General features: G+C 39.7%; 1 protein-coding gene across 1 annotated transcript in view; it reads right to left on the reverse strand.

The window, feature by feature from the left end:
• LOC128664561 (tetraspanin-15-like) overlaps window positions 1-27,539 on the reverse strand; it is a 473,765-nt gene that overhangs the window by 175,590 nt on the left and 270,636 nt on the right. The window contains exons 4-5 of the mRNA XM_053719379.1: window positions 14,940-15,035; window positions 4,881-4,997 (exon numbers count right to left, since the gene is read on the reverse strand). Coding sequence (XP_053575354.1) covers window positions 4,881-4,997; window positions 14,940-15,035 — 213 coding nt within the window. The remainder of the gene's footprint in view (window positions 1-4,880; window positions 4,998-14,939; window positions 15,036-27,539) is intronic.

Consider the following 27,539-nt stretch of genomic DNA (forward strand, 5'->3'; position numbering starts at 1 on the left):
GAAAGACCTATCTTGTGGAAGGGCGTGGCCCTTTCCCCTAGTGATGTCTGAAATAATCTCTTTCAATTCTGGTCCAAATAGAGTTTTACCTTTGAAAGGGATGTTAAGCAATTTTGTCTTGGATGACACATCCGCTGACCAAGACTTTAGCCAAAGCGCTCTGCGCGCCACGATAGCAAACCCTGAATTTTTCGCCGCTAATCTAGCTAATTGCAAAGCGGCATCTAAAATAAAAGAGTTAGCCAATTTAAGTGCGTGAACTCTGTCCATAACCTCCTCATATGGAGTCTCTCTACTGAGCGACTTTTCTAGTTCCTCGAACCAGAACCACGCTGCTGTAGTGACAGGAACAATGCACGAAATGGGTTGTAGAAGGTAACCTTGCTGTACAAAATTCTTTTTAAGCAAACCTTCCAATTTTTTATCCATAGGATCTTTGAAAGCACAACTATCTTCAATAGGAATAGTAGTGCGTTTGTTTAGAGAAGAAACTGCCCCCTCGACCTTAGGGACTGTCTGCCATAAGTCCTTTCTGGGGTCGACCATAGGAAATAATTTCTTAAATATAGGGGGGGGAACAAAAGGTATGCCAGGCTTTTCCCACTCCTTATTTACTATGTCCGCCACCCGCTTGGGTATAGGAAAAGCGTCGGGGTGCACCGGAACCTCTAGGAACTTGTCCATCTTACATAATTTCTCTGGAATGACCAAGTTGTCACAATCATCCAGAGTAGATAACACCTCCTTAAGCAGTGCGCGGAGATGTTCTAATTTAAATTTAAATGTCACAACATCAGGTTCAGCTTGTTGAGAAATTTTTCCTGAATCTGAAATTTCTCCATCTGACAAAACCTCCCTCATGGCCCCTTCAGATTGGTGTGAGGGTATGACAGAACAATTATCATCAGCGCCCTCCTGCTCTTCAGTGTTTAAAACAGAGCAATCGCGCTTTCTCTGATAAGTAGGCATTTTGGATAAAATATTTGCTATGGAGTTATCCATGACAGCCGTTAATTGTTGCATGGTAATAAGTATTGGCGCACTAGATATACTAGGGGCCTCCTGCGTGGGCAAAACTGGTGTAGACACAGTAGGAGATGATGTAGTATCATGTTTACTCCCCTCATCTGAGGAATCATCTTGGGCAATTTCATTATCTGTGGCAGTACTGTCCTTACTTTGTTTGGACGATATGGCACAATTATCACATAAATTTAAATGGGGAGACACATTGGCTTTCATACATATAGAACATAGCTTATCTGAAGGTACAGACATGTTAAACAGGCTTAAACTTGTCAACAAAGCACAAAAAACGTTTTAAAACAAAACCGTTACTGTCTCTTTAAATTTTAAACAGAAAACACTTTATTACTGAATATGTGAAAAAGTATGGAGGAATTGTTCAAAAATTACCAAAATTTCACCACAGTGTCTTAAAGCATTAATAGTATTGCACACCAAATTTCAGAGCTTTAACCCTTAAAATAACGGAACCGTTTATAAATGTAACCCCTATACAGTCCCAGCTATAGTCTTTGCTGAGACCCAACCAAGCCCAGAGGGGAATACGATACCAATTGACGCCTTCTAGAAGCTTTTCCAGCAATTTTTAGATCCTCACACATGCATCTGCATGCCCTGCTCTCAAAAAACAACTGCGCAGTAATGGCGGGAAAATGAGGCTCAGTCTACAACTAGGAAGGCCCCCTGACTGGAAAAGGTGTCTAACACAGTGCCTGCCGTTTAATAAACATTCCCCAAGTTTATAAATGCAAATTGTCAGCATAAATATGAATAAAATGCCCAAATAAAGCAATCGATTTAGCCCATAAAAATGTCTACCAGTTTTTTAGCCCATAATAAGCCCTTTATTCTGTTTGTTTGACTAAGAAAATGGCTTACCGGTCCCCATGAGTGGAAATGACAGCCTTCCAGCATTACATCGTCTTGTTAGAAATATGGCTAGTCATACATTAAGCAGAAAAGTCTGCTAACTGCTTCCCCCAACTGAAGTTATTTCATCTCAACAGTCCTATGTGGAAACAGCAATCGATTTTAGTTACTGTCTGCTAAAATCATCTTCCTCTCACAAACAGAAATCTTCATCCTTTTCTGTTTCAGAGTAAATAGTACATACCAGCACTATTTTAAAATAACAAACACTTGATATAAGAATAAAAACTACATTTAAACACCAAAAAACTCTTAACCATCTCTGTGGAGATGTTGCCTGTGCAACGGCAAAGAGAATGACAGGGGTGGGCGGAGCCTAGGAGGGACTATATGGCCAGCTTTGCTGGGACTCTTTGCCATTTCCTGTTGGGGAAGAGATATCCCACAAGTAAGGATGACGCCGTGGACCGGACACACCAATGTTGGAGAAATATATGTCTGAAGCATATAGATTGTTGAATGATGATAAAACCTATAAGAAACTGGAGCAGAACCCCACCAGTAGATTCACGATAATACTTAATAAAATCCTAACTGATGGGAAGAAATCAGGAGTTCTAAACAATAAAGAATTTGCCTACCTAACACCTAAATTCCCCAAAATCCCTATCTTTTATTTCCTTCCCAGAATCCACAAATGTCTCAACAATCACCCTGGAAGGCCGATAATTTCTGGCATCAATTTCATATCTGCAAATCTATCACAGTATGTAGATAGGGTTTTACAACCACATGTACTAAAATTAGACTCCCATTTAAAAGATTCAACACAAGTGTTGAATATCTTAAATTCATTGGAATGGCAAGAAGACATATTTTGGTCACATGTGATGTGTCATCCTTATATACTGTGATAAACTATAAACAAGGGATACAAGCAGTAGATTATTTTCTTCTTCTATTTGTCTTGAATAGTATCAAATATATACTAGAACATAATTATTTTTCATTTGATGAGAGATTTTTTTCTACAGGACAGGTAGAAGGGAACCCAATGGGTACGAGGTTTGCACCAAGCTATGCCAATCATTTTATGGGTGTCTGAGAAGAGAATTTTCTCAGACATGGCGGCTATGGTGCAAACGTCGTACTCTATAAGAGATATATAGATGATTTACTTATGGTCTGGAAAGGCCCTGAATCTGAACTTGTGCAAATGTTTGAGAATATGAATAAAAATGATTACGGCTTAAATTTCACCTTTAATCACAGCAAAAACCAGGCTATCTTCATTGATCTTGAGATAATGGTGATAAATTAAAAGATAGAGACGAAAACACATTTTAAAAATGTGGATTGTAATAATTACATACTGACAGTTGTCATCTCAAGGTATGGAAGTATAATATCCCAGTAGGGCAATGCCTAAGCATACGCAAAAATTGTTCTAGGATAGAAGATTTTGAAAGCCAGATCACTATATTGGCAGATAAACTTAATATAAAAGGCTTATAGCACCCTCCATAAGAGACATATTAACAATAAATAAAAGTATATATATATAAAAAAAAATAACTCCTGACACTTCTCTGCCAACCTCCTGGGATGAAAGGCAAAGAATCACTGGGGGATAGGGGAAGTGGGAGGAGTATTTAAGCCTTTGGCTGGTGGGTCTTTGCCTCCTCCTGGTGGCCAGGTTCGTATTTCCCATAAGTAATGAATGCTGTTGTGGACTCTTTCCCATTAGGAGAAAACTACTATATTTTGCCTTACAAATGTCATTGAATCTGTTTAAATTAATTTTTAAACTAAGAGACTGTGAATATTTGTACACAGTATTATCCAGAACAAGCAAGTCAGAGGGTGCTAAGGGCATCTCCCATAGCTTTATTTAATTTGTAGACAGTAATGCACCCCAACAAGCAACACAAATATTTCCTTTTTACAGCACCAAATAATGTTTCTCAAAAGACAAAAAAAACTGTACACCTTTTAAAACAGAACAAACCATAAGTCTTTAGATCTCTCACAAACATAGCAAAATGAAAAACTTTTCTTCACTGTTAAATAAATTGACTGAAAGGGCAGTGCAGCCCAGTTGAAACTTTGGGGTACACCTATGTGTCCCTCTGACTAGAAATGGTTGCTTATTATTCAACATTTTGCTGCTCCTATAGCATTTTTAAAAATCTGTACAAATTTGCAGAGGTCATCTGTAATACAATACATTTTAATTACAGGTAAAATGTAATACCTCACTAAACCTGCTATTCTTAGTGAAAACAGGTCAAAAGAAATCATTTAAAAATATCCTTGTAGGCTGCCATGTAAATTTTAAAATTTGCCAGAAAGAAATATCTACAGCTTATTTCAAATTCAAAGTAAGTGTTATTGCATCGTCTTTTAATCGTGCATTTATTATGCAATTCTTTTGTATTTAAAGAGACACTGTACCCAAATTTTTTCTTTTGTGATTCAGATAGAGCATGCAATTTTAAGCAACTTTCTAATGTACTCCTATAATCAAATTTTCTTCATTCTCTCGGTATGTTTATTTGAAAAGCAAGAATTTAAGTTTAGATGCCAGCCCATTTTTGGTGAACAACCTGAGTTGTCCTTGCTGATTGGACAGCACCAATAAACAAATGCTGTCCATGGTTCTGAACCACAATTTGCTGGCTCCTTAGCTTAGATGCCTTCTTTTTCAAATAAAGATATCAAGAGAACGAAGAAAAATTGATAACAGAAGTGAATTAGAAAGTTGCTTAAAATTGCATGCTCTATCCGAATCATGAAATAAAAAATTTGGGTTCAGTGTCCCTTTAATGATCATTTAACCTAGTAAGAGTTTGTTCCACTTCACTTTATATGCATGCTATCTAACAAATATACCAAATATAATTTATTACCAACCTATACAAAAATCTGCAAAACTAAATTGTTTTGTACACTAACAGAAAATAAATATAGTGTAGGGTCTTTACCTTGCCTGTTACACAGCACGTGTAGGGGACTCCACAGGACAAAGGGCCTGTAGTGTTGCAGGAATGGTACTGATTCACCTTCCAGTCTGTAAATTCATCACCTCCACAGCAGGAGAACTGCAGCAAATAAACATACTAGATTGTACACCCAGCAATGTATCAGAGTCAATATTACGTTGGCTGTGTGCCATTTAAAGGGACAGTCTAGGCCAAAATAAACTTTCATGATTCAGATAGAGCATGTCATTTTAAACAATTTTCCAATTTACTTTTATCACCAATTTTGCTTTGTTCTCTTGGTATTCTTAGTTGAAAACTTAACCTAGGAGGTTCTTATGCTAATTTCTTAGACCTTGAAGGCCACCTCTTTCAGATTGTATTTTAACAGTTTTTCACCACTAGAGGGTGTTAGTTCACGTATTTCATATAGATAACATTGTGCTCGTGCACGAGAAGTTATCTGGGAGTAGGCACTGATTGGCTAGACTGCAAGTCTGTCAAAAGAACTGAAAAAAGGGGCAGATTGCAGAGGCTTTGATTCAGGATAATCACAGAGGTTAAAAGTATATTATTATAAATGTGTTGGTTATGCAAAACTGGGAAATGGGTAATAAAGGGATTATTTATCTTTTAAAACAATAAAAATTCTGGTGTAGACTGTCCCTTTAAAACATTTATTCTCATCTAAACTGGAGTTAAATTGTGGTAATTGGAAAGAACTGAATGTTTTAAACATACAGATACTAAGGCTTTGAAATTTGAACATCTGTATAAACCAAAAAACCTGCACCATTTTGTTAAAGGGGCCGTCTACTGCTAATTATGCTCTGGCTATTAAGCCGCATCTTATCCTTTTAAAAATATACTCTAGTCCAGGCTTCTTCAAACTATATGTCCTAAGACGCAGTGCCATGATACATACATTTGCAACCCTATTTTTACAGTTGGTCTGAACATTTCTGAAGTAATAAACAATAAGATAGCTGCAATTTTTGGAGAAGTGACTAAAATGCGTGCGTATTTTATTCCTGATTGTAGTCAAAATTGAAAATGTTGTAAAAGGTAATAACACACGCGCGCGCGCGCACCATCTCATAAAACACCCGCGCGCGCACCCTCATATAAAACACGCGGGCTCACCCTCTCATAAAACACGCGCGCTCACCCTCTCATAAAACACGCACGCTCACCCTCTCATAAAACACGCGCGCTCACCCTTTCATAAAACACGCGCGCGCACCCTCTCATAAAACACGCGCGCACCCTCTCATAAAACACGCGCGCGCACCCTCTCATAAAACACGTGCGCGCACCCTCTCATAAAACTCGCGCAAGCACCTTCTCATAAAACACACGCAAGCACCTTTTCATAAAACACACGCAAGCACCTTTTCATAAAACACACGCGCTCACCCTCTCATAAACACACACGCGCATCCTCTCATACAATGCACACTCTCATACAACGCACACTCTCATACAACGCACACGCACACTCCATTTAGGTGACCTGATTTGCTCCTTCCCTTCATCCGTGTCCTAAAGCTTTGGTATTGGTTCCCACAAGTAAGGATGACGCCGTGGACCGGACACACCTTTGTTGGAGAAAACAGAATTTATGCTTACCTGATAAATTACTTTCTCCAACGGTGTGTCCGGTCCACGGCCCGCCCTGGTTTTTTTAATCAGGTCTGATGAATTATTTTCTCTAACTACAGTCACCACGGTATCATATGGTTTCTCCTATGCATATTTCCTCCTGTACGTCGGTCGAATGACTGGGGTAGGCGGAGCCTAGGAGGGATCATATGACCAGCTTTGCTGGGCTCTTTCCCATTTCCTGTTGGGGAATAGAATATCTTCTACAACGCACACTCTCATACAACGCACACGCACACTCTCATACAACACACACGCACACTCTCATACAACACACACGCACACTCTCATACAACACACATGCACGCACACACACAAACATACACATACAAAACAAAAACACCAAACACACACTCTTCTACAACGCACACACACAAGTCACAACCCAGTAAACATGGTGTTGCGACCCAGTAATGGGTCCAGACACTTTGTTTGAAGAACCCTGCTCTAGTAAAAACTGAAATTAATGTTGGCGAATAAAGACATTTTTGATTGCTGTTTTAAAAACTGGATCACCGTAACTTTATTATCACTATTCAGGTAGCATCAAGATAAATTATTCCATATTATCATAACATTTAGCTAAATTGTAATTGCAAAAATGTGCACGTCCTAAACAGGACATGGCTGGTGATTAGTGACTACATGCTTATGCCACTCCAAAATAGCTTACTGGTAATGTGGCACTTTAAAGTGAATGTCAATTTTGATGCTAAAGTGGCCGGTTTTAAAAAATTAGATTAAAAACAGGGGCACTTTAATTCATCAAAATTTACATTTCACTCCTGTTGTGAAAAAAAACTTACCTTTTAATCTTGACAGCAGCTCCAGCTTGCTCCGGTCATTGCAAGCCATTTCTTACGTCAGAAATGATGGATAGGTCATCCTTCAATCACGGCTCCCCCCCCCCCCCCGGGGGAATCAGTGTCTGATTCAACCCTGTGATTGGAGGAAGCTGGATTCCTCATTTTAGACCCAGGAAGAGGCTTTGCAACGGGTGGAGGAAGCTGGAGCTGCTGTGAAGATTAAAAGGTACGTTTTTTTTCACAACAGGAGTGAAAATTTTGATAAATTAAAGTGCACCTGTTTTTAATCGAATTTTTAAAAACTGGGCACTTTAGCGTCAAAATTGACATTCACTTTAAAGGTAAATATCAAAGTTATGGTATATTTCGTTTTCAAAGGAAGAGTTTTGTAACCCTTTAATTTCCTGTAGGAGAAAACAGAATTTATGCTTACCTGATAAATTACTTTCTCCAACGGTGTGTCCGGTCCACGGCGTCATCCTTACTTGTGGGATATTCTCTTCCCCAACAGGAAATGGCAAAGAGCCCAGCAAAGCTGGTCATATGATCCCTCCTAGGCTCCGCCTACCCCAGTCATTCGACCGACGTACAGGAGGAAATATGCATAGGAGAAACCATATGATACCGTGGTGACTGTAGTTAGAGAAAATAATTCATCAGACCTGATTAAAAAAACCAGGGCGGGCCGTGGACCGGACACACCGTTGGAGAAAGTAATTTATCAGGTAAGCATAAATTCTGTTTTCTCCAACAAAGGTGTGTCCGGTCCACGGCGTCATCCTTACTTGTGGGAACCAATACCAAAGCTTTAGGACACGGATGAAGGGAGGGAGCAAATCAGGTCACCTAAATGGAAGGCACCACGGCTTGCAAAACCTTTCTCCCAAAAATAGCCTCTGAAGAAGCAAAAGTATCAAATTTGTAAAATTTGGCAAAAGTGTGCAGTGAAGACCAAGTCGCTGCCTTACATATCTGGTCAACAGAAGCCTCGTTCTTGAAGGCCCATGTGGAAGCCACAGCCCTAGTGGAGTGAGCTGTGATTCTTTCAGGAGGCTGCCGTCCGGCAGTCTCATAAGCCAAACGGATAATGCTTTTAAGCCAAAAAGAAAGAGAGGTAGAAGTTGCTTTTTGACCTCTCCTTTTACCAGAATAAACAACAAACAAAGAAGAAGTTTGTCTGAAATCTTTAGTGGCCTCTAAATAGAATTTTAGAGCACGGACTACGTCCAAATTGTGTAACAAACGTTCCTTCTTTGAAACTGGATTCGGGCACAAAGAAGGTACAACTATCTCCTGGTTAATATTCTTGTTGGAAACAACTTTCGGAAGAAAACCAGGCTTAGTACGCAAAACCACCTTATCTGCATGGAACACCAGATAGGGCGGAGAACACTGCAGAGCAGATAACTCAGAAACTCTTCTAGCAGAAGAAATTGCAACCAAAAACAAAACTTTCCAAGATAATAACTTAATATCTACGGAATGTAAGGGTTCAAACGGAACCCCTTGAAGAACTGAAAGAACTAGATTAAGACTCCAGGGAGGAGTCAAAGGTCTGTAAACAGGCTTGATTCTAACCAGAGCCTGAACAAACGCTTGAACGTCTGGCACAGCTGCCAGCCTCTTGTGAAGTAAAACAGGTAACGCAGAAATCTGCCCCTTCAGAGAACTTGCAGATAATCCCTTCTCCAAACCCTCTTGTAGAAAGGATAAAATCCTAGGGATTTTTATCTTGTTCCATGGGAATCCTTTAGATTCACACCAATAGATATATTTTTTCCATATCTTATGGTAAATTTTTCTAGTTACAGGCTTTCTAGCCTGAATCAGAGTATCTATTACAGAATCTGAAAACCCACGCTTTGATAAAATCAAGCGTTCAATCTCCAAGCAGTCAGTTGGAGAGAAACCAGATTCGGATGTTCGAATGGACCTTGAACAAGAAGGTCCTGTCTCAAAGGTAGCTTCCATGGTGGAGCCGATGACATATTCACCAGGTCTGCATACCAAGTCCTGCGTGGCCACGCAGGAGCTATCAAGATCACCGAAGCCCTCTCCTGGTTGATCCTGGCTACCAGCCTGGGAATGAGAGGAAACGGTGGGAAAACATAAGCTAGGTTGAAGGTCCAAGGTGCTACTAGTGCATCTACTAGAGTCGCCTTGGGATCCCTGGATCTGGACCCGTAACAAGGAACCTTGAAGTTCTGACGAGACGCCACCAGATCCATGTCTGGAATGCCCCATAATTGAGTTATTTGGGCAAAGATTTCCGGGTGGAGTTCCCACTCCCCCGGATGGAATGTCTGACGACTCAGAAAATCCGCTTCCCAATTTTCCACCCCTGGGATGTGGATTGCAGACAAGTGGCAGGAGTGATCCTCCGCCCATTGAATTATCTTGGTCACTTCCTCCATCGCCAGGGAACTCCTTGTTCCCCCCGATGGTTGATATATGCAACTGTCGTCATGTTGTCTGATTGAAACCTTATGAATTTGGCATTTGCTAGATGAGGCCAAGCTTTGAGAGCATTGAATATCGCTCTTAGTTCCAGAATGTTTATCGGGAGAAGAGATTCTTCCCGAGACCATAGACCCTGAGCTTTCAGGGGTTCCCAGACCGCGCTCCAGCCCACCAGACTGGCGTCGGTCGTGACAATGACCCACTCTGGTCTGCGGAAGCTCATTCCCTGTGACAGATTGTCCGGGGTCAGCCACCAACGGAGTGAATCTCTGGTCCTTTGATCTACTTGAATCGTCGGAGACAAGTCTGTATAATCCCCATTCCACTGTCTGAGCATGCACAGTTGTAATGGTCTTAGATGAATTCGTGCAAAAGGAACTATGTCCATTGCTGCAACCATCAATCCTATTACTTCCATGCACTGCGCTATGGAAGGACGAAGAACAGAATGAAGAACTTGACAAGAGCTTAGAAGTTTTGATTTTCTGACCTCTGTCAGAAAAATTCTCATTTCTAAGGAGTCTATTATTGTTCCCAAGAAGGGAACTCTTGTTGACGGGGAAAGAGAGCTTTTTTCTATGTTTACTTTCCATCCGTGAGATCTGAGAAAGGCTAGGACGATGTCCGTATGAGCCTTTGCTTTTGACAAAGACGACGCTTGAATCAGGATGTCGTCCAAGTACGGTACTACTGCAATGCCCCTTGGTCTTAGAACCGCTAGAAGGGACCCTAGTACCTTTGTGAAAATTCTCGGAGCAGTGGCTAATCCGAATGGAAGTGCCACAAACTGGTAATGCTTGTCCAGAAAAGCGAACCTTAGGAACTGATGATGTTCCTTGTGGATAGGAATATGGAGGTACGCATCCTTTAAATCCACCGTGGTCATAAATTGACCTTCCTGGATGGTAGGAAGGATCGTTCGAATGGTTTCCATTTTGAATGATGGAACCCTGAGAAATTTGTTTAGGATCTTGAGATCTAGAATTGGTCTGAACGTTCCCTCTTTTTTGGGAACTATGAACAGGTTGGAGTAAAACCCCATCCCTTGTTCTCTTATTGGAACTGGATGAATTACTCCCATCCTTAACAGGTCTTCTACACAATGTAAGAATGCCTGTCTTTTTATTTGGTTTGAAGATAATTGAGACCTGTGGAACCTTCCCCTTGGGGGTAGTTCCTTGAATTCCAGGAGATAACCTTGAGAAACTATTTCTAGTGCCCAAGGATCCTGAACATCTCTTGCCCAGGCCTGAGCAAAGAGAGAAAGTCTGCCCCCCACCAGATCCGGTCCCGGATCGGGGGCCATCCCTTCATGCTGTTTTGGTAGCAGTGGCAGGCTTCTTGGCCTGCTTACCCTTGTTCCAGCCTTGCATCGGTCTCCAGGCTGGTTTGGGTTGAGAAGTATTACCCTCTTGCTTAGAGGATGTAGAAGTAGAGGCTGGTCCGTTTCTGCGAAAGGGACGAAAATTAGGCTTATTTCTAGCCTTAAAAGACCTATCCTGAGGAAGGGCGTGGCCCTTTCCTCCGGTGATGTCTGAAATAATCTCTTTCAAATCAGGACCAAACAGTGTTTTGCCCTTGAAAGGGATGTTAAGCAATTTTGTCTTGGAAGACACATCCGCTGACCAAGACTTTAGCCAGAGCGCTCTGCGCGCCACGATAGCAAACCCTGAATTTTTCGCCGCTAATCTCGCTAATTGCAAAGCGGCATCTAGAATAAAAGAGTTAGCCAATTTAAGTGCATGAACTCTGTCCATAATCTCCTCATACAAAGATTCCTTATCGAGCGACTTTTCTAGTTCTTCGAACCAGAAACACGCTGCCGTAGTGACAGGAACAATGCATGAAATTGGTTGAAGAAGGTAACCTTGCTGAACAAACATTCTTTTAAGCAAACCCTCTAATTTTTTATCCATAGGATCTTTAAAAGCACAACTATCTTCTATGGGAATAGTAGTGCGTTTGTTTAGAGTAGAGACCGCCCCCTCGACCTTAGGGACTGTCTGCCATAAGTCCTTTCTGGGGTCGACTATAGGAAATAATTTCTTAAATATAGGGGGAGGCACAAAAGGTATGCCGGGCCTTTCCCATTCCTTGTTTACTATGTCCGCCACCCGCTTGGGTATAGGAAAAACATCGGGGGGCACCGGAACCTCTAGGAACTTGTTCATCTTACATAATTTCTCTGGAATGACCAAATTGTCACAATCATCCAGAGTAGATAATACCTCCTTAAGCAGTGCGCGTAGATGTTCTAATTTAAATTTAAATGTTACAACATCAGGTTCAGCTTGTTGAGAAATTTTCCCTGAATCTGAAATTTCTCCCTCAGACAAAACCTCCCTCCTGGCCCCTTCAGATTGGTGTGAGGGTATGTCAGAAGCGTTATCATCAGCGTCCTCTTGCTCTTCAGTGTTTAAAACAGAGCAATCGCGCTTTCTTTGATAAGTAGGCATTTTAGATAAAATATTTTTAATAGAATTATCCATAACAGCCGTTAATTGTTGCATAGTAATAAGTATTGGCGCACTAGATGTACTAGGGGCCTCTTGTGTGGGCAAAACTGGTGTAGACACAGAAGGGGGTGATGCAGTACCATGCTTACTCCCCTCATCTGAAGAATCATCTTGGGCACTATTATTATCTGTGGCATCATTGTCCCTACTTTGTTTGGACACCATGTCACAATTATCACATATATTTAAATGGGGAGACACATTGGCATTCATACATATAGAACATCGTTTATCTGATGGTTCAGACATGTTAAACAGGCTTAAACTTGTCAACAAAGCACAAAAAACGTTTTAAAATAAAACCGTTACTGTCACTTTAAATTTTAAACAGAACACACTTTATTACTGAATATGCGAAAAAGTATGAAGCAATTGTTCAAAATTCACCAAAATTTCACCACAGTGTCTTAAAGCCTTAAAAGTATTGCACACCAAATTTGAATCTGCTTTGCTGAGACCCAACCAAGCCCAGAGGGGAATACGATACCAAATGACGCCTTCTATAAGCTTTTTCAGTGGATCTTAGCTCCTCACACATGCATCTGCATGCCTTGCCTTCCAAAAACAACTGCGCATTAGTGGCTCGAAAATGAGGCTCTGCCTATGACTAGAGAAGGCCCCCATCTGAAAAAGGTGTCCATACAGTGCCTGCCGTTTTTTAACAACAATCCCCAAGATTATAATAACTATAAAGCGCTATAATCTGTCAAATATGCTTAGCAAGTAATCGTTTTAGCCCAGAAAAATGTCTACCAGTTTTTTAAGCCCTTATAAAGCCTTTATTCTTATACTTAATCTAAGAAAATGGCTTACCGGTCCCCATAGGGAAAATGACAGCCTTCCAGCATTAACAAGTCGTGTTAGAAATGTGGCCATCATACCTCAGGCAGAAAAGTCTGCCAACTGCTTCCCCCAACTGAAGTTACTTCATCTGAACAGTCCTGTGTGGAAACAGCAATCGATTTTAGTAACGTCTGCTAAAATCATCTTCCTCTCACAAACAGAAATCTTCTTCTCTTTTCTGTTTCAGAGTAAATAGTACATACCAGCACTATTTTAAAATAACAAACACTTGATTGAAGAATAAAAACTACATTTAAACACCAAAAAACTCTTAGCCATCTCCGTGGAGATGTTGCCTGTGCAACGGCAAAGAGAATGACTGGGGTAGGCGGAGCCTAGGAGGGATCATATGACCAGCTTTGCTGGGCTCTTTGCCATTTCCTGTTGGGGAAGAGAATATCCCACAAGTAAGGATGACGCCGTGGACCGGACACACCTATGTTGGAGAAATAAATGTAGTTATTGCAATAATAAATAAAATCCAGCCCCCCTTACCCTCACTTACCATATGCATATTATGCCTAGCTAGGCAGGCAGTTTTTAACCTCTTTGTAAAGCAGCTGTAACACCTGCTTCTATTGAGACTGAAGGTGCTTACTCAAGCTACCTTCTATCAGATTCTGCAGTGGCAGGAGCTGAAGAGTGAAAAAGAAACAACTGCCAAGCTAAGAGTATTACATATAAGGTAAGTATGAGTCAAGGGGGGGTCATTTTATTAAAGAATTACTTTAATACAAAATTAAAGAGTATGAAATGTACACTATATTTAGTTTTCAAGGGGCAGTTTAGTATTTCTTTAAAGGGACACTGGACCCAAAAAAATTTATTTCGTGATTCAGATAGAGCATGCAATTTTAAGCAACTTTCTAATTTACTCCTATTATTAATTTTTCTTCGTTCTCTTGCTATCTTTAGGCATCTAAGCTAAGGAGCCAGACAATTTTTGGTTCAGACCCTGGACAGCACTTGTTTATTGGTGGGTGAATTTATCCACCAAACAGCAAGAACAACCCAGGTTGTTCACCAAAAATGGGCTGGCATCTAAACTTACATTCTTGCTGTTCAAATAAAGATTCCAAGAGAATGAAGAAATTACCCCCTATGTGGAGGTTAAATACAGTTAACTATTATCAGTAATGCACAAAATAATGCTCTAAAAAAATTGTATTGAAGGGATAAAAAGGTCAAATTTAAAATGTGAATGGGTGCATTTCAGTGTAAAATAGAAGCATTTTTGCCACATACACCCATTAGCAGAAATGTTTCTGGTAAAAGTTATAACTGTTCCAGTAGAATATGCACATATGCTACGTGCGACTACAGCATCAGGATAAAAAAACAATCCTGCTCAGAAAGCTAGTGCTGGGACGTATTGTGTCAGTGAAGACTTCATTTTCATTTGTGTCATACAAGTCACTGTTGATCCTCTGAGAGGGTGCAGTGTTTGAATGCTGGTGCACAGGGAATTCACATCATATGTCTGTATGCTGCTAACTAACCGAAATCACTTTTTACACTGCAAGATTATGCTTCAATTTAAATCTGAAATGACATTTTATTGTTGACCTTTCTATCTCTTAAAAAAAAAAAAAAGAGCAAACAAGTTCGCATTCCTCCTGTCTCAGGTTTATGATCACAAGAAATGCTTTTTTTTTGCCCTATGATATGTAAAGGAATCCGCAATGTATTATCAGTGTGACAACAAGTTTTTATACCAGATATGTAAGAGGCATTTATAAATAGTGATGCACACATGTATTAATGTATTGACAAACCTTCTCTTGCACGTAGTCCATAATATTCTTAAAATCCAAGTCGTCATAGTATTGCCTGATGCCAACCAAAATATTTGCATGAGCGAACTTTATAATCTGTTAAAAATAATATATATAGAAATTAGAGAACTGCAAAACAAAATTAAGTAATACTCACTTTACTTTATTTACTATTAGCCACTCATTTAAAGTAAGTGGATTACTCATTTTTATAGCATTGCAAAAATTAGTACAAGACTGGAGATGGGCATCAGTAGGATTAAAGCAGGAAAATATTTTTATATTTTTATTTAAAAATAAATATTTATTTTGTTATAATATTAGGTCCCCCCCCAAAGGTGGAGCTATGCAATCATAGGTGGTATGCTTTTGGTTGTAGAAGGGTTTTGGGAGATTGGGTTGGTTGCGTTATGTATTGTAGTGTTTCTTAAAGGGACAGTCTACACCAAAATTGTTATGGTTTAAAAAGACAGATAACACCTTAATACCCATTCCCCAACTTTGCACAACCTACATTGTTATATTAATAAACTTTATTTCATTTAAACCTCTAAATTTCTGCCTGTTTGTAAGCCACTACAGACAGCCTCTTATCACATGCTTTTTTATTTGCTTTTCACAACAAGAGACTGCTAATCCATGTGGGCCATATAGATAACATTGTGCTCTCTCCTGTGGAGTTGTGTGAGACACTGCACTAATTGGCTTGAATACAAGTCAATAGATAAAAAATAAATTGTCATGTGATAAGGGGGCTGTTAGAAGGTTCTTAGATACAAGGTAATCACAGAGGTAAAAAGTATATTAATATAACTGTGTTGGCTGTGCAAAACTTGAGAATGGGTAAAAAAGGCATTATATATATTTTTAAACAATAACAATTTTGGAGTAGACTGTCCCTTTAACCTTATCAGTAGCAAGTGCCATTAAAGGTACCTAACCACAAATAAATATTACTGCTTGAAAAACACTTATATGGTTAAAAATAACATGAGAGGCTACTAAATATCTTAGATCTTAATATATATATATATAAAAATGTCACTATTCAGTGAGGGAAATATAATTTATGATATGACCTGTCTGCATCTCATTTCATAGACATTAAACAGGTTACCTAGATAGGCTGCATGCCCCTATTGGTTGCAGGCCCGCTCATATGAGCTTAGTGGATCAGGATGTATGAAAAAAAAGCAGAATTTTGTGTACTGTTTCAGTGAAGCATAAAAAAAAAAATTCTCCCTCCTGTTAAGCATAAATAAAAATGCTCATCTCTTTAATGTAAAGATATTGGATAGGTATACATTATGAATAAAACATGCTGCCATATTTCAGTGGATTCATTTTATTTGCTTATCAGGCAGTCTTCAAATGTCAAATGAGGTATTTGCTTAGTTTTACACTCTTAGCCTGTTTCATTTGCAAATCCTTCTTTCTAAATATTTCTAAAACCTTTTTTTGGAAAGCTGAAAACCTGTTTATAATTTTCATCTGTTGGAATTTCATTTAAATTTATGGTAAATGTGTCCTAGATCTTTGCAAGTTTTCAGTAATGAACACAGCAATACGAATTGTTACAGATTACAAAAATATAAGAGAGAGATTCCGGTACGAGAACAGCTCTAATAAACAAATTCATCATGCCAGGCTTCAGTCCGTCACATGCAGTGACACGTATCACGTATTTAACTAATATTCTAAATGCAAGACACGGTCAAAGGGTGATAAACGTGAAAAAAAGAAAATTATGTAATGTTAGAGCATTTTAGTATTGCATTATGTTTTGCATATAGCTATGTGTTTAACTATTCCAAAGGGGTTAAACACATAGCAGGGCAGCAATGCTTTACTAGAAGCTAGCTGGTGATTGGTGACTACTCACATATGCCTTTTGTCATTGGCTGACTAAATGTGTTTAGCGCATTGCTTCAATGAAGATACCTTTTTAGAAAAAATAACTGCCAAGGCATTGTAACGAGCCATCTGATCTATTAAAAACAAACACACACAAAATTACTATTTATTTAAAGGAACATAAACAAATAAAATAAACAAATTGTATAAGTGATACCTTTATTGGCTAATGAAAAATAATTTTATACAGCTTTCTAATTTACTTCTACCATCTAATTTTCTTCGTTCTCTTTGTATCTTTTATTGAAAAGCAGGGGCGCAAGCTGAGTGTGCACATGTGTGGAGCACTATATGGCAGCAGTTTTGTAAGATTTTTTTTTCCATTTACAAGAGCACTAGAGGGCAGCACTAATTCCTACCATGTAGTGTTCCAGCCTTTGACACAAAACACCATGGAAATGATGCAAATTTGAATAAAAGTAAACAAACTTTTTAGTAATTGTACGCTCTGTCTGAATCACAAAATATATTTTTGGGGTTTGATATCGTTCAATTACAATCAGAAATGTGCAAATGTATTTTTTTAATTGTACAGCTTATTAAATAAAATAAAAAACCTCCCACATATCATTCCTTTACTTTCTATTGCACGCACCAGCACACAAGTGGCAAATAGAAACTATTTCTGCATATTTTATTACTGCATATTATTAAAGGGGCATGGAAGTCAAAATGAGTCAAAATTTAACTTTAATGGTTAAGATTTTTCAATGTACTTTTGTTATTAATTTTACATTGTTCTCTTGGTATCCTTTGTATATAAGCTTATAAGGTAGGTTTAGGAGAAGTAATGCACTACTGGGAGCTAACTGCTGATTGGTGTTTAGGCACATATAACTCTTGTCATTGGCTCACAGATGTGTTCAGCTAGCTTCCAGTAGTGCAGTGATGCTCTGGAGCTGAATTTAACTGTGTGTTTAGAGGGTTAAAGGGACATTAAAGGGACAGTAAAGTCATAATTAGACATTCATTATTTAGACAGAGCATACCATTTTAAACATCTTTCCAATTTACTTCTATTATTTTGTTTGCTTCCTTCTCTTGTTATCTTTTGCTGAAAGGTTTATCTAGGTAAGCTCAGGAGCAGCAAAGAACCTAGGTTCTAGCTGCTGATTGGTGGCTGCATATATATACCGATTGTCAATGGCTCACCCATATGTTCAGTTAGAAACCAGTAGTGCATTGCTGCTACTGCTACTTCAACAAATGATACAATGAGAATGAAGCACATTTGATAATAGAAGTAAACTGGAAAGTTGTTTAAAACTGTATGTTCTACCTAAATCACAAAAGAAAAATGTTGGGTTTCATGTCCCTTTAAAGTTATATGCAAGAAATATTACAGTGATAAAATGTTATAGTTAAAGCATTTTCTTTTCCCACTGTTAAAGGGACATGAAACCCAAAAGAGTTCTTTCATGATTTAGATAGAGAATACAATTTTTAACAACTTTCCAATTTACTTCTATTATCAAATTTGTTTCCTTGTTTAGATATCCTTTGTTGAAGGAATAGCAATGCAGAGGGTTAGCCAATCTCATGAGGCGTCTATGTGCAGCCATCAATCAGCAGCTACTGAGACAATCTAGACATGCTTTTTAACAAAGGGTATCAAGAGAATGAAGCAAATTAGATAATATAATTAAATTGGAAAGATGTTTAAAACTGCCTGCTCTTTCTAAATCATGAAAGAAAAAGTTTGGGTTTCATGTCTCTAAGTCCTTTTAACCCTGCAGCATAAATCAGTGCTCCACAAGTAGAAAATAAATTGTTATTCAGCACAACATGAACATGTTAAAATTAAGATTTTGTCATTTATTTCGTTGTTTTGATTAAGATCAAAAGTTGTAGAACATCCATAGTGCAAAATGTAAGAAATGTAAGTTTTAATAGAGAATTTCCAGACAAATGTTTTGCTTTATATTACAAACACCAGTGATTGAGGATATCCACAATAACAGTCTAGAAAAGTTTTATAGACAAAAATGATTAAAGGTGTAAAATACAGCTTATAAATCATACTTAGATCAGCACTTTTCATTTTTGATCTCATAAAACATTACTCACGTCCTTGAAATGCTATAGATAGTTGAGTAATGATTTCAGTGTCACATGAATATATATCAAACAGAAATGGCTGGGAACAATCACTTTTATAGACAAAGAGGTGAACAGACAGAGGGGCACAGTTTTAAAGATGATTAACATTACTAATATTGGTAACGCATTAAAGTGACAGTAAAGTCACAATCAAACTTTCATGCTTTAGATAGAGCATGCCATTATAAACTTTACATACAACTTCTATTAGCAAGTTTGCTTTGTTTTCTTGGTACCCTTCTTTCAAGAATAAAGCTAGGTATGGCTCACAGGAGTGTGCACATATTCAACACTTTATGACGGCAGTGTTTGCAAGAATGTTTATAGTAATTTTATATAGAATAATTATATATATAAAATAACTGATTTCATACAGAGCACTAAAAAGTTGTTTAACCCCTTACAGTGAAGGTAAACTTTTATGAATGAATGCCAATTTTTTAAAAAATACTATTAAAAGCAGGGGCACTTTCATTCATCAAAGTTTAGAAAGCAGCCGTTTTGTTTAAAAACTTACCATTGTTCTTTTCACAGCCAGAGCAGCTTCCCCACCCAGAGGATCCTCTCTTCACACGTCAGCAATGACTAATCCGGCTTCCTCCAATCATGGCATGGCCTCAGGCAATGACTCCCCTGGGGTGAAAGCCGTGATTGGAGGAAGCCGGATTAGTCATTGCTAACGTGTGAAGAGAGGATCTCCGGGTGGGGGAAGCTGCTCTGGCTGTGAAAAGAACAAAGGTACATTTTTAAACAAAACGGCTGCTTTCTAAACTTTGATGAATGAAAGTGCCCCTGCTCTTAATAGACCGGGCTTTCATTCATCAAAGTTTCCCTTCACTTTAAGGACCAGCGACATACCCTTTACTTGGCTGGTCTTTCTATGGTGATTGTGTAATTAATAGCGCATTCTTGCCCGCAAATGCGCTATTTACGGTGGCCAGAATGGAGGAGGGAGGGTATAATAACGCAGGACCCAAGCTATTAGTGATAAGAAACCCCTTAACGACCGGCAACATACATGGTATGTCACTGTCATTAAGGGTTTAAAATTGCATGCTCTATCTGAATCATGAAAGAACAGTTTTGGGCTTCCTATGAACCAATCTAGGTTTGGTCTTTAACAAAGAATACCAAAGAACAAATACAATTTGATAATAGAAGATTATTGGAATTTTTTTTAAATTGTATGCTCTGTCTAATCTGTAAAAGTTACATTTTTATTTTCTGTTCCTTGAATGCCCATACCCCTAACAAACTATAGTTAAACATAGCAAAAATAAATAAATAAAAAGGCAAAAATATCCTATTTTGATATATCACATTTTATCTTATTATTATTCTCTTATTTCTACAATTAAGCATATCCAATTACAAAAACAACAAAATCGCAGATCTCAACTACAACCAGGATTTTTTTGGCAGGGTTCTAGGTTAGTGTGATCATAATCAGCCTGCAGTAGCTAAAGTTTTCCTAATAAATATTCGTTGATGACCATGTATTTGGATTTGGGAAAGAACTGGCCTTCAGAAGCAAGAGATTACATCCATCTCACAAACAGCTTTTATATAAAGAATATACAGGTAATACCTTGTTTGATTACGCCTCACTTTATTGAACTTAGCAGACCAAACATCACTTTGCAGGTGTGACACACCCTCCCGATCCACAAAAATGAGGGGGAGTCCGCCCACTATGGGTTACCAAGACCAGAGGGAGCCTTTCCAGGTGTCTCGGGGTACTTGGAGCATGTATTTAGCATTATTGTGCTCTACTAAATGTGACTGGTGCTTTGTCACCTTGTTTCTATCTTTGTTGGACTGAACATATGAAGTGCCTCCATTTTATTGTTTTTCATATCCCTGACCAGATTTTGATTTGCAAAACATTTTAAATTGTGTTAATAAATGGCAGTTATTTTAAAACATTGATTTTGTAATGCAATGCTATGAGTTTAGTGCCCTTTTAACGGCAACAGTTCACTAAATAAAATTATACTATAGTCATTAGGTGGCTTAAGCAAGTCAATTTATAAATTGTATTGGAAATTATTTGACTTATTATACCAGAGAACATAACTAATAAACTAGATGATTGTCAAAAATCCTTAGTAACTTTAATGCCCTGACGACATCCAAATTATGCAGCAATCTCTCCTTGGAAGATTTTAGTTTGGACAAAAGACAGAATTACTATTTCTTGATTACAACACTTGTATCAGCCCATGATGCACACTACTAAATGTACTTACTGATAGCCTGTGGACTGTGTGAACAAAGCAAGTAATTACCCAGCAACTGTCCACTTCATTGATCTTACCCTGAAATAAATAAAGAATTCAGTAGAGATCTCATCCAGTACTGCAAAAGACAGTAAAAAAATATACTGAGGGAGTAAACAGAAGTACCACATGGCCCAATATTGTTTGATGGATAATCTGTAGTAACAGTATAAGACTGTACTAGGCCATATAGGCACCTTTGTGTCCTCTTGTGTTTTACTACAGATTATCCATCTTCACCCTAAGAGGTCGGTCTGCTGGGTGACTGTTATAGATACCAGACTGTTCCCATTGCACTAATTGGAGTGCTCCCAAGATTGTGAGTCTAATGCAATACAATCTGATAGTTTAACTTTGTGGATCAAACAATATTGGGCCATGTGGCGCATCTGTCTTTTCTTTTGTTTATAGATTATCCTCTTGGATCCAGGCCGGGTCCGCTACAGATTGCTGCCTCAACATTATCTCATTTCACAAATCTAAAGACTTTTTATTATATTTATTTGAATTGTTATTTGACTAATAGTATTTTTCATATTGTCTTTTTTTTGTGTACTATATTCACTATCATATACATCATATAGCCTATTGAGTGCTAATTTTTTAGGGCGCCCCCTATCTTATAGACAGTAAACAGAAGTAGGCTAAAGGACCCGTCCCCGCAACACCAGAGGCAAACTTGTGACCACGACTCCTGCAGGAAAATTACATTGCACAACCGGTAATGTCCTATACCCCTCTCTTCCAAGTGTCACCTTATGAGGTAATAAAGGATCAAATTCTTTAAAATGTTACCATAGTCCCAGGATCCAAAAGGATCCATTCAAAGTATGAGGTTTACCTTTCAGTTGGTTATGGATAAGACACACAGTTGCTCCCAAGAGAACCCCATGTCACACTAGACATAGGTTTCCCTTGGAAAGCAAAGTAGAAAAAATGGAAGCACCTGGTAGTGGCCGTTTCAAAGTGTTTAATGAACAGAGTAACAATGTGGCAAAAAATATAACACAGTATACACAGGGAAAATCCCTTTTAAGATGCAGACCCAATACAGAGAAGGTGGAAAGGCAAAAATAGAGAGCTAGTGACAGAAAGGCTGTGAAGGTGGAGGGCCTAGAAACCAGATAGGCAGAAGGGAAGAGGTGACTTCAGCACTCACAGAGGGCCACCACTGGCCATATACTTACCTAGAGCACAACTTTGGCAGTATGTGTGTGGGGAGTGGTCATATTAACTGATCTAATAAAAACAGAATTTATGTTTACCTGATAAATTACTTTCTCCAACGGTGTGTCCGGTCCACGGCGTCATCCTTACTTGTGGGATATTCTCTTCCCCAACAGGAAATGGCAAAGAGCCCAGCAAAGCTGGTCACATGATCCCTCCTAGGCTCCGCCTTCCCCAGTCATTCGACCGACGTAAAGGAGGAATATTTGCATAGGAGAAATCATATGATACCGTGGTGACTGTAGTTAAAGAAAATAAATTATCAGACCTGATTAAAAAACCAGGGCGGGCCGTGGACCGGACACACCGTTGGAGAAAGTAATTTATCAGGTAAACATAAATTCTGTTTTCTCCAACATAGGTGTGTCCGGTCCACGGCGTCATCCTTACTTGTGGGAACCAATACCAAAGCTTTAGGACACGGATGAAGGGAGGGAGCAAATCAGGTCACCTAAATGGAAGGCACCACGGCTTGCAAAACCTTTCTCCCAAAAATAGCCTCAGAAGAAGCAAAAGTATCAAACTTGTAAAATTTGGTAAAAGTGTGCAGTGAAGACCAAGTCGCTGCCTTACATATCTGATCAACAGAAGCCTCGTTCTTGAAGGCCCATGTGGAAGCCACAGCCCTAGTGGAATGAGCTGTGATTCTTTCAGGAGGCTGCCGTCCGACAGTCTCATAAGCCAATCTGATGATGCTTTTAATCCAAAAAGAGAGAGAGGTAGAAGTTGCTTTTTGACCTCTCCTTTTACCAGAATAAACAACAAACAAGGAAGATGTTTGTCTAAAATCCTTTGTAGCATCTAAATAGAATTTTAGAGCGCGAACAACATCCAAATTGTGCAACAAACGTTCCTTCTTTGAAACTGGATTCGGACACAAAGAAGGCACGACTATCTCCTGGTTAATATTTTTGTTAGAAACAACTTTCGGAAGAAAACCAGGTTTAGTACGTAAAACCACCTTATCTGCATGGAACACCAGATAAGGAGGAGAACACTGCAGAGCAGATAATTCTGAAACTCTTCTAGCAGAAGAAATTGCAACCAAAAACAAAACTTTCCAAGATAATAACTTAATATCAACGGAATGTAAGGGTTCAAACGGAACCCCCTGAAGAACTGAAAGAACTAAATTGAGACTCCAGGGAGGAGTCAAAGGTTTGTAAACAGGCTTGATTCTAACCAGAGCCTGAACAAAGGCTTGAACATCTGGCACAGCTGCCAGCTTTTTGTGAAGTAACACAGACAAGGCAGAAATCTGTCCCTTCAAGGAACTTGCAGATAATCCTTTCTCCAATCCTTCTTGAAGAAAGGATAGAATCTTAGGAATTTTTACCTTGTCCCAAGGGAATCCTTTAGATTCACACCAACAGATATATTTTTTCCATATTTTGTGGTAAATTTTTCTAGTTACAGGCTTTCTGGCCTGAACAAGAGTATCAATAACAGAATCTGAGAACCCTCGCTTTGATAAGATCAAGCGTTCAATCTCCAAGCAGTCAGTTGGAGTGAGACCAGATTCGGATGTTCGAACGGACCTTGAACAAGAAGGTCTCGTCTCAAAGGTAGCTTCCATGGTGGAGCCGATGACATATTCACCAGGTCTGCATACCAAGTCCTGCGTGGCCACGCAGGAGCTATCAAGATCACCGATGCCCTCTCCTGATTGATCCTGGCTACCAGCCTGGGGATGAGAGGAAACGGCGGGAATACATAAGCTAGTTCGAAGGTCCAAGGTGCTACTAGTGCATCTACTAGAGTCGCCTTGGGATCCCTGGATCTGGACCCGTAGCAAGGAACCTTGAAGTTCTGACGAGAGGCCATCAGATCCATGTCTGGAATGCCCCACAGTTGAGTAATGTGGGCAAGATTTCCGGATGGAGTTCCCACTCCCCCGGATGTAATGTCTGACGACTCAGAAAATCCGCTTCCCAATTTTCCACTCCTGGGATGTGGATTGCGGACAAGTGGCAGGAGTGAGTCTCCGCCCATTGAATGATTTTGGTCACTTCTTCCATCGCCAGGGAACTCCTTGTTCCCCCCTGATGGTTGATGTACGCAACAGTCGTCATGTTGTCTGATTGAAACCGTATGAACTTGGCCTTTGCTAGCTGAGGCCAAGCCTTGAGAGCATTGAGTATCGCTCTCAGTTCCAGAATATTTATCGGTAGAAGAGATTCTTCCCGAGACCAAAGACCCTGAGCTTTCAGGGGTCCCCAGACCGCGCCCCAGCCCATCAGACTGGCGTCGGTCGTGACAATGACCCACTCTGGTCTGCGGAAGCTCATCCCCTGTGACAGGTTGTCCAGGGACAGCCACCAACGGAGTGAATCTCTGGTCCTCTGATTTACTTGTATCGTCGGAGACAAGTCTGTATAGTCCCCATTCCACTGACTGAGCATGCACAGTTGTAATGGTCTTAGATGAATGCGCGCAAAAGGAACTATGTCCATTGCCGCTACCATCAAACCTATTACTTCCATGCACTGCGCTATGGAAGGAAGAGGAACGGAATGAAGTATTTGACAAGAGTTTAGAAGTTTTGTTTTTCTGGCCTCTGTCAGAAAAATCCTCATTTCTAAGGAGTCTATTATTGTTCCCAAGAAGGGAACCCTCGTTGACGGAGATAGAGAACTCTTTTCTACGTTCACTTTCCATCCGTGAGATCTGAGAAAGGCCAGGACAATGTCCGTGTGAGCCTTTGCTAGAGGAAGGGACGACGCTTGAATCAGAATGTCGTCCAAGTAAGGTACTACTGCAATGCCCCTTGGTCTTAGCACCGCTAGAAGGGACCCTAGTACCTTTGTGAAAATCCTTGGAGCAGTGGCTAATCCGAACGGAAGTGCCACGAACTGGTAATGCTTGTCCAGGAATGCGAACCTTAGGAACCGATGATGTTCCTTGTGGATAGGAATATGTAGATACGCATCCTTTAAATCCACCGTGGTCATGAATTGACCTTCCTGGATGGAAGGAAGAATTGTTCGAATGGTTTCCATTTTGAACGATGGAACCTTGAGAAACTTGTTTAGGATCTTGAGATCTAAGATTGGTCTGAACGTTCCCTCTTTTTTGGGAACTACGAACAGATTGGAGTAGAACCCCATCCCTTGTTCTCCTAATGGAACAGGATGAATCACTCCCATTTTTAACAGGTCTTCTACACAATGTAAGAATGCCTGTTTTTTTATGTGGTCTGAAGACAATTGAGACCTGTGGAACCTCCCCCTTGGGGGAAGCCCTTTGAATTCCAGAAGATAACCTTGGGAGACTATTTCTAGCGCCCAAGGATCCAGAACATCTCTTGCCCAAGCCTGAGCGAAGAGAGAGAGTCTGCCCCCCACCAGATCCGGTCCCGGATCGGGGGCCAACATCTCATGCTGTCTTGGTAGCAGTGGCAGGTTTCTTGGCCTGCTTTCCCTTGTTCCAGCCTTGCATTGGTCTCCAGGCTGGCTTGGCTTGAGAAGTATTACCCTGTTGCTTAGAGGACGTAGCACTTGGGGCTGGTCCGTTTCTACGAAAGGGACGAAAATTAGGTTTATTTTTGGCCTTGAAAGACCTATCCTGAGGAAGGGCGTGGCCCTTGCCCCCAGTGATATCAGAGATAATCTCTTTCAAGTCAGGGCCAAACAGCGTTTTCCCCTTGAAAGGAATGTTAAGCAATTTGTTCTTGGAAGACGCATCCGCTGACCAAGATTTTAACCAAAGCGCTCTGCGCGCCACAATAGCAAACCCAGAATTTTTCGCCGCTAACCTAGCCAATTGCAAAGTGGCGTCTAGGGTGAAAGAATTAGCCAATTTAAGAGCACGGATTCTGTCCATAATCTCCTCATAAGAAGGAGAATTACTAGTGATCGCCTTTTCTAGCTCATCGAACCAGAAACACGCGGCTGTAGTGACAGGGACAATGCATGAAATTGGTTGTAGAAGGTAACCTTGCTGAACAAACATCTTTTTAAGCAAACCTTCTAATTTTTTATCCATAGGATCTTTGAAAGCACAACTATCTTCTATGGGTATAGTGGTGCGTTTGTTTAGAGTAGAAACCGCCCCCTCGACCTTGGGAACTGTCTGCCATAAGTCCTTTCTGGGGTCGACCATAGGAAACAATTTTTTAAATATGGGGGGAGGGACGAAAGGTATACCGGGCCTTTCCCATTCTTTATTTACAATGTCCGCCACCCGCTTGGGTATAGGAAAAGCTTCGGGGGGCCCCGGGACCTCTAGGAACTTGTCCATTTTACATAGTTTCTCTGGGATGACCAAATTCTCACAATCATCCAGAGTGGATAACACCTCCTTAAGCAGAGCGCGGAGATGTTCCAACTTAAATTTAAATGTAATCACATCAGGTTCAGCTTGTTGAGAAATTTTCCCTGAATCTGAAATTTCTCCCTCAGACAAAACCTCCCTGGCCCCCTCAGACTGGTGTAGGGGCCCTTCAGAAACAATATCATCAGCGTCCTCATGCTCTTCAGTATTTTCTAAAACAGAGCAGTCGCGCTTTCGCTGATAAGTGGGCATTTTGGCTAAAATGTTTTTGATAGAATTATCCATTACAGCCGTTAATTGTTGCATAGTAAGGAGTATTGGCGCGCTAGATGTACTAGGGGCCTCTTGTGTGGGCAAGACTGGTGTAGACGAAGGAGGGGATGATGCAGTACCATGCTTACTCCCCTCACTTGAGGAATCATCTTGGGCATCATTTTCTCTAAATTTTGTGTCACATAAATCACATCTATTTAAATGAGAAGGGACCTTGGCTACCCCACATTCAGAACACAGTCTATCTGGCAGTTCAGACATGTTAAACAGGCATAAACTTGATAACAAAGTACAAAAAACGTTTTAAAATAAAACCGTTACTGTCACTTTAAATTTTAAACTGAACACACTTTATTACTGCAATTGCGAAAAAGTATGAAGGAATTGTTCAAAATTCACCAAAATTTCACCACAGTGTCTTAAAGCCTTAAAAGTATTGCACACCAAATTTGGAAGCTTTAACCCTTAAAATAACGGAACCGGAGCCGTTTTTATATTTAACCCCTTTACAGTCCCTGGTATCTGCTTTGCTGAG

Source organism: Bombina bombina, chromosome 6, assembly GCF_027579735.1.
Source record: "Bombina bombina isolate aBomBom1 chromosome 6, aBomBom1.pri, whole genome shotgun sequence".
Taxonomy (NCBI): Eukaryota; Metazoa; Chordata; class Amphibia; order Anura; family Bombinatoridae; genus Bombina; species Bombina bombina.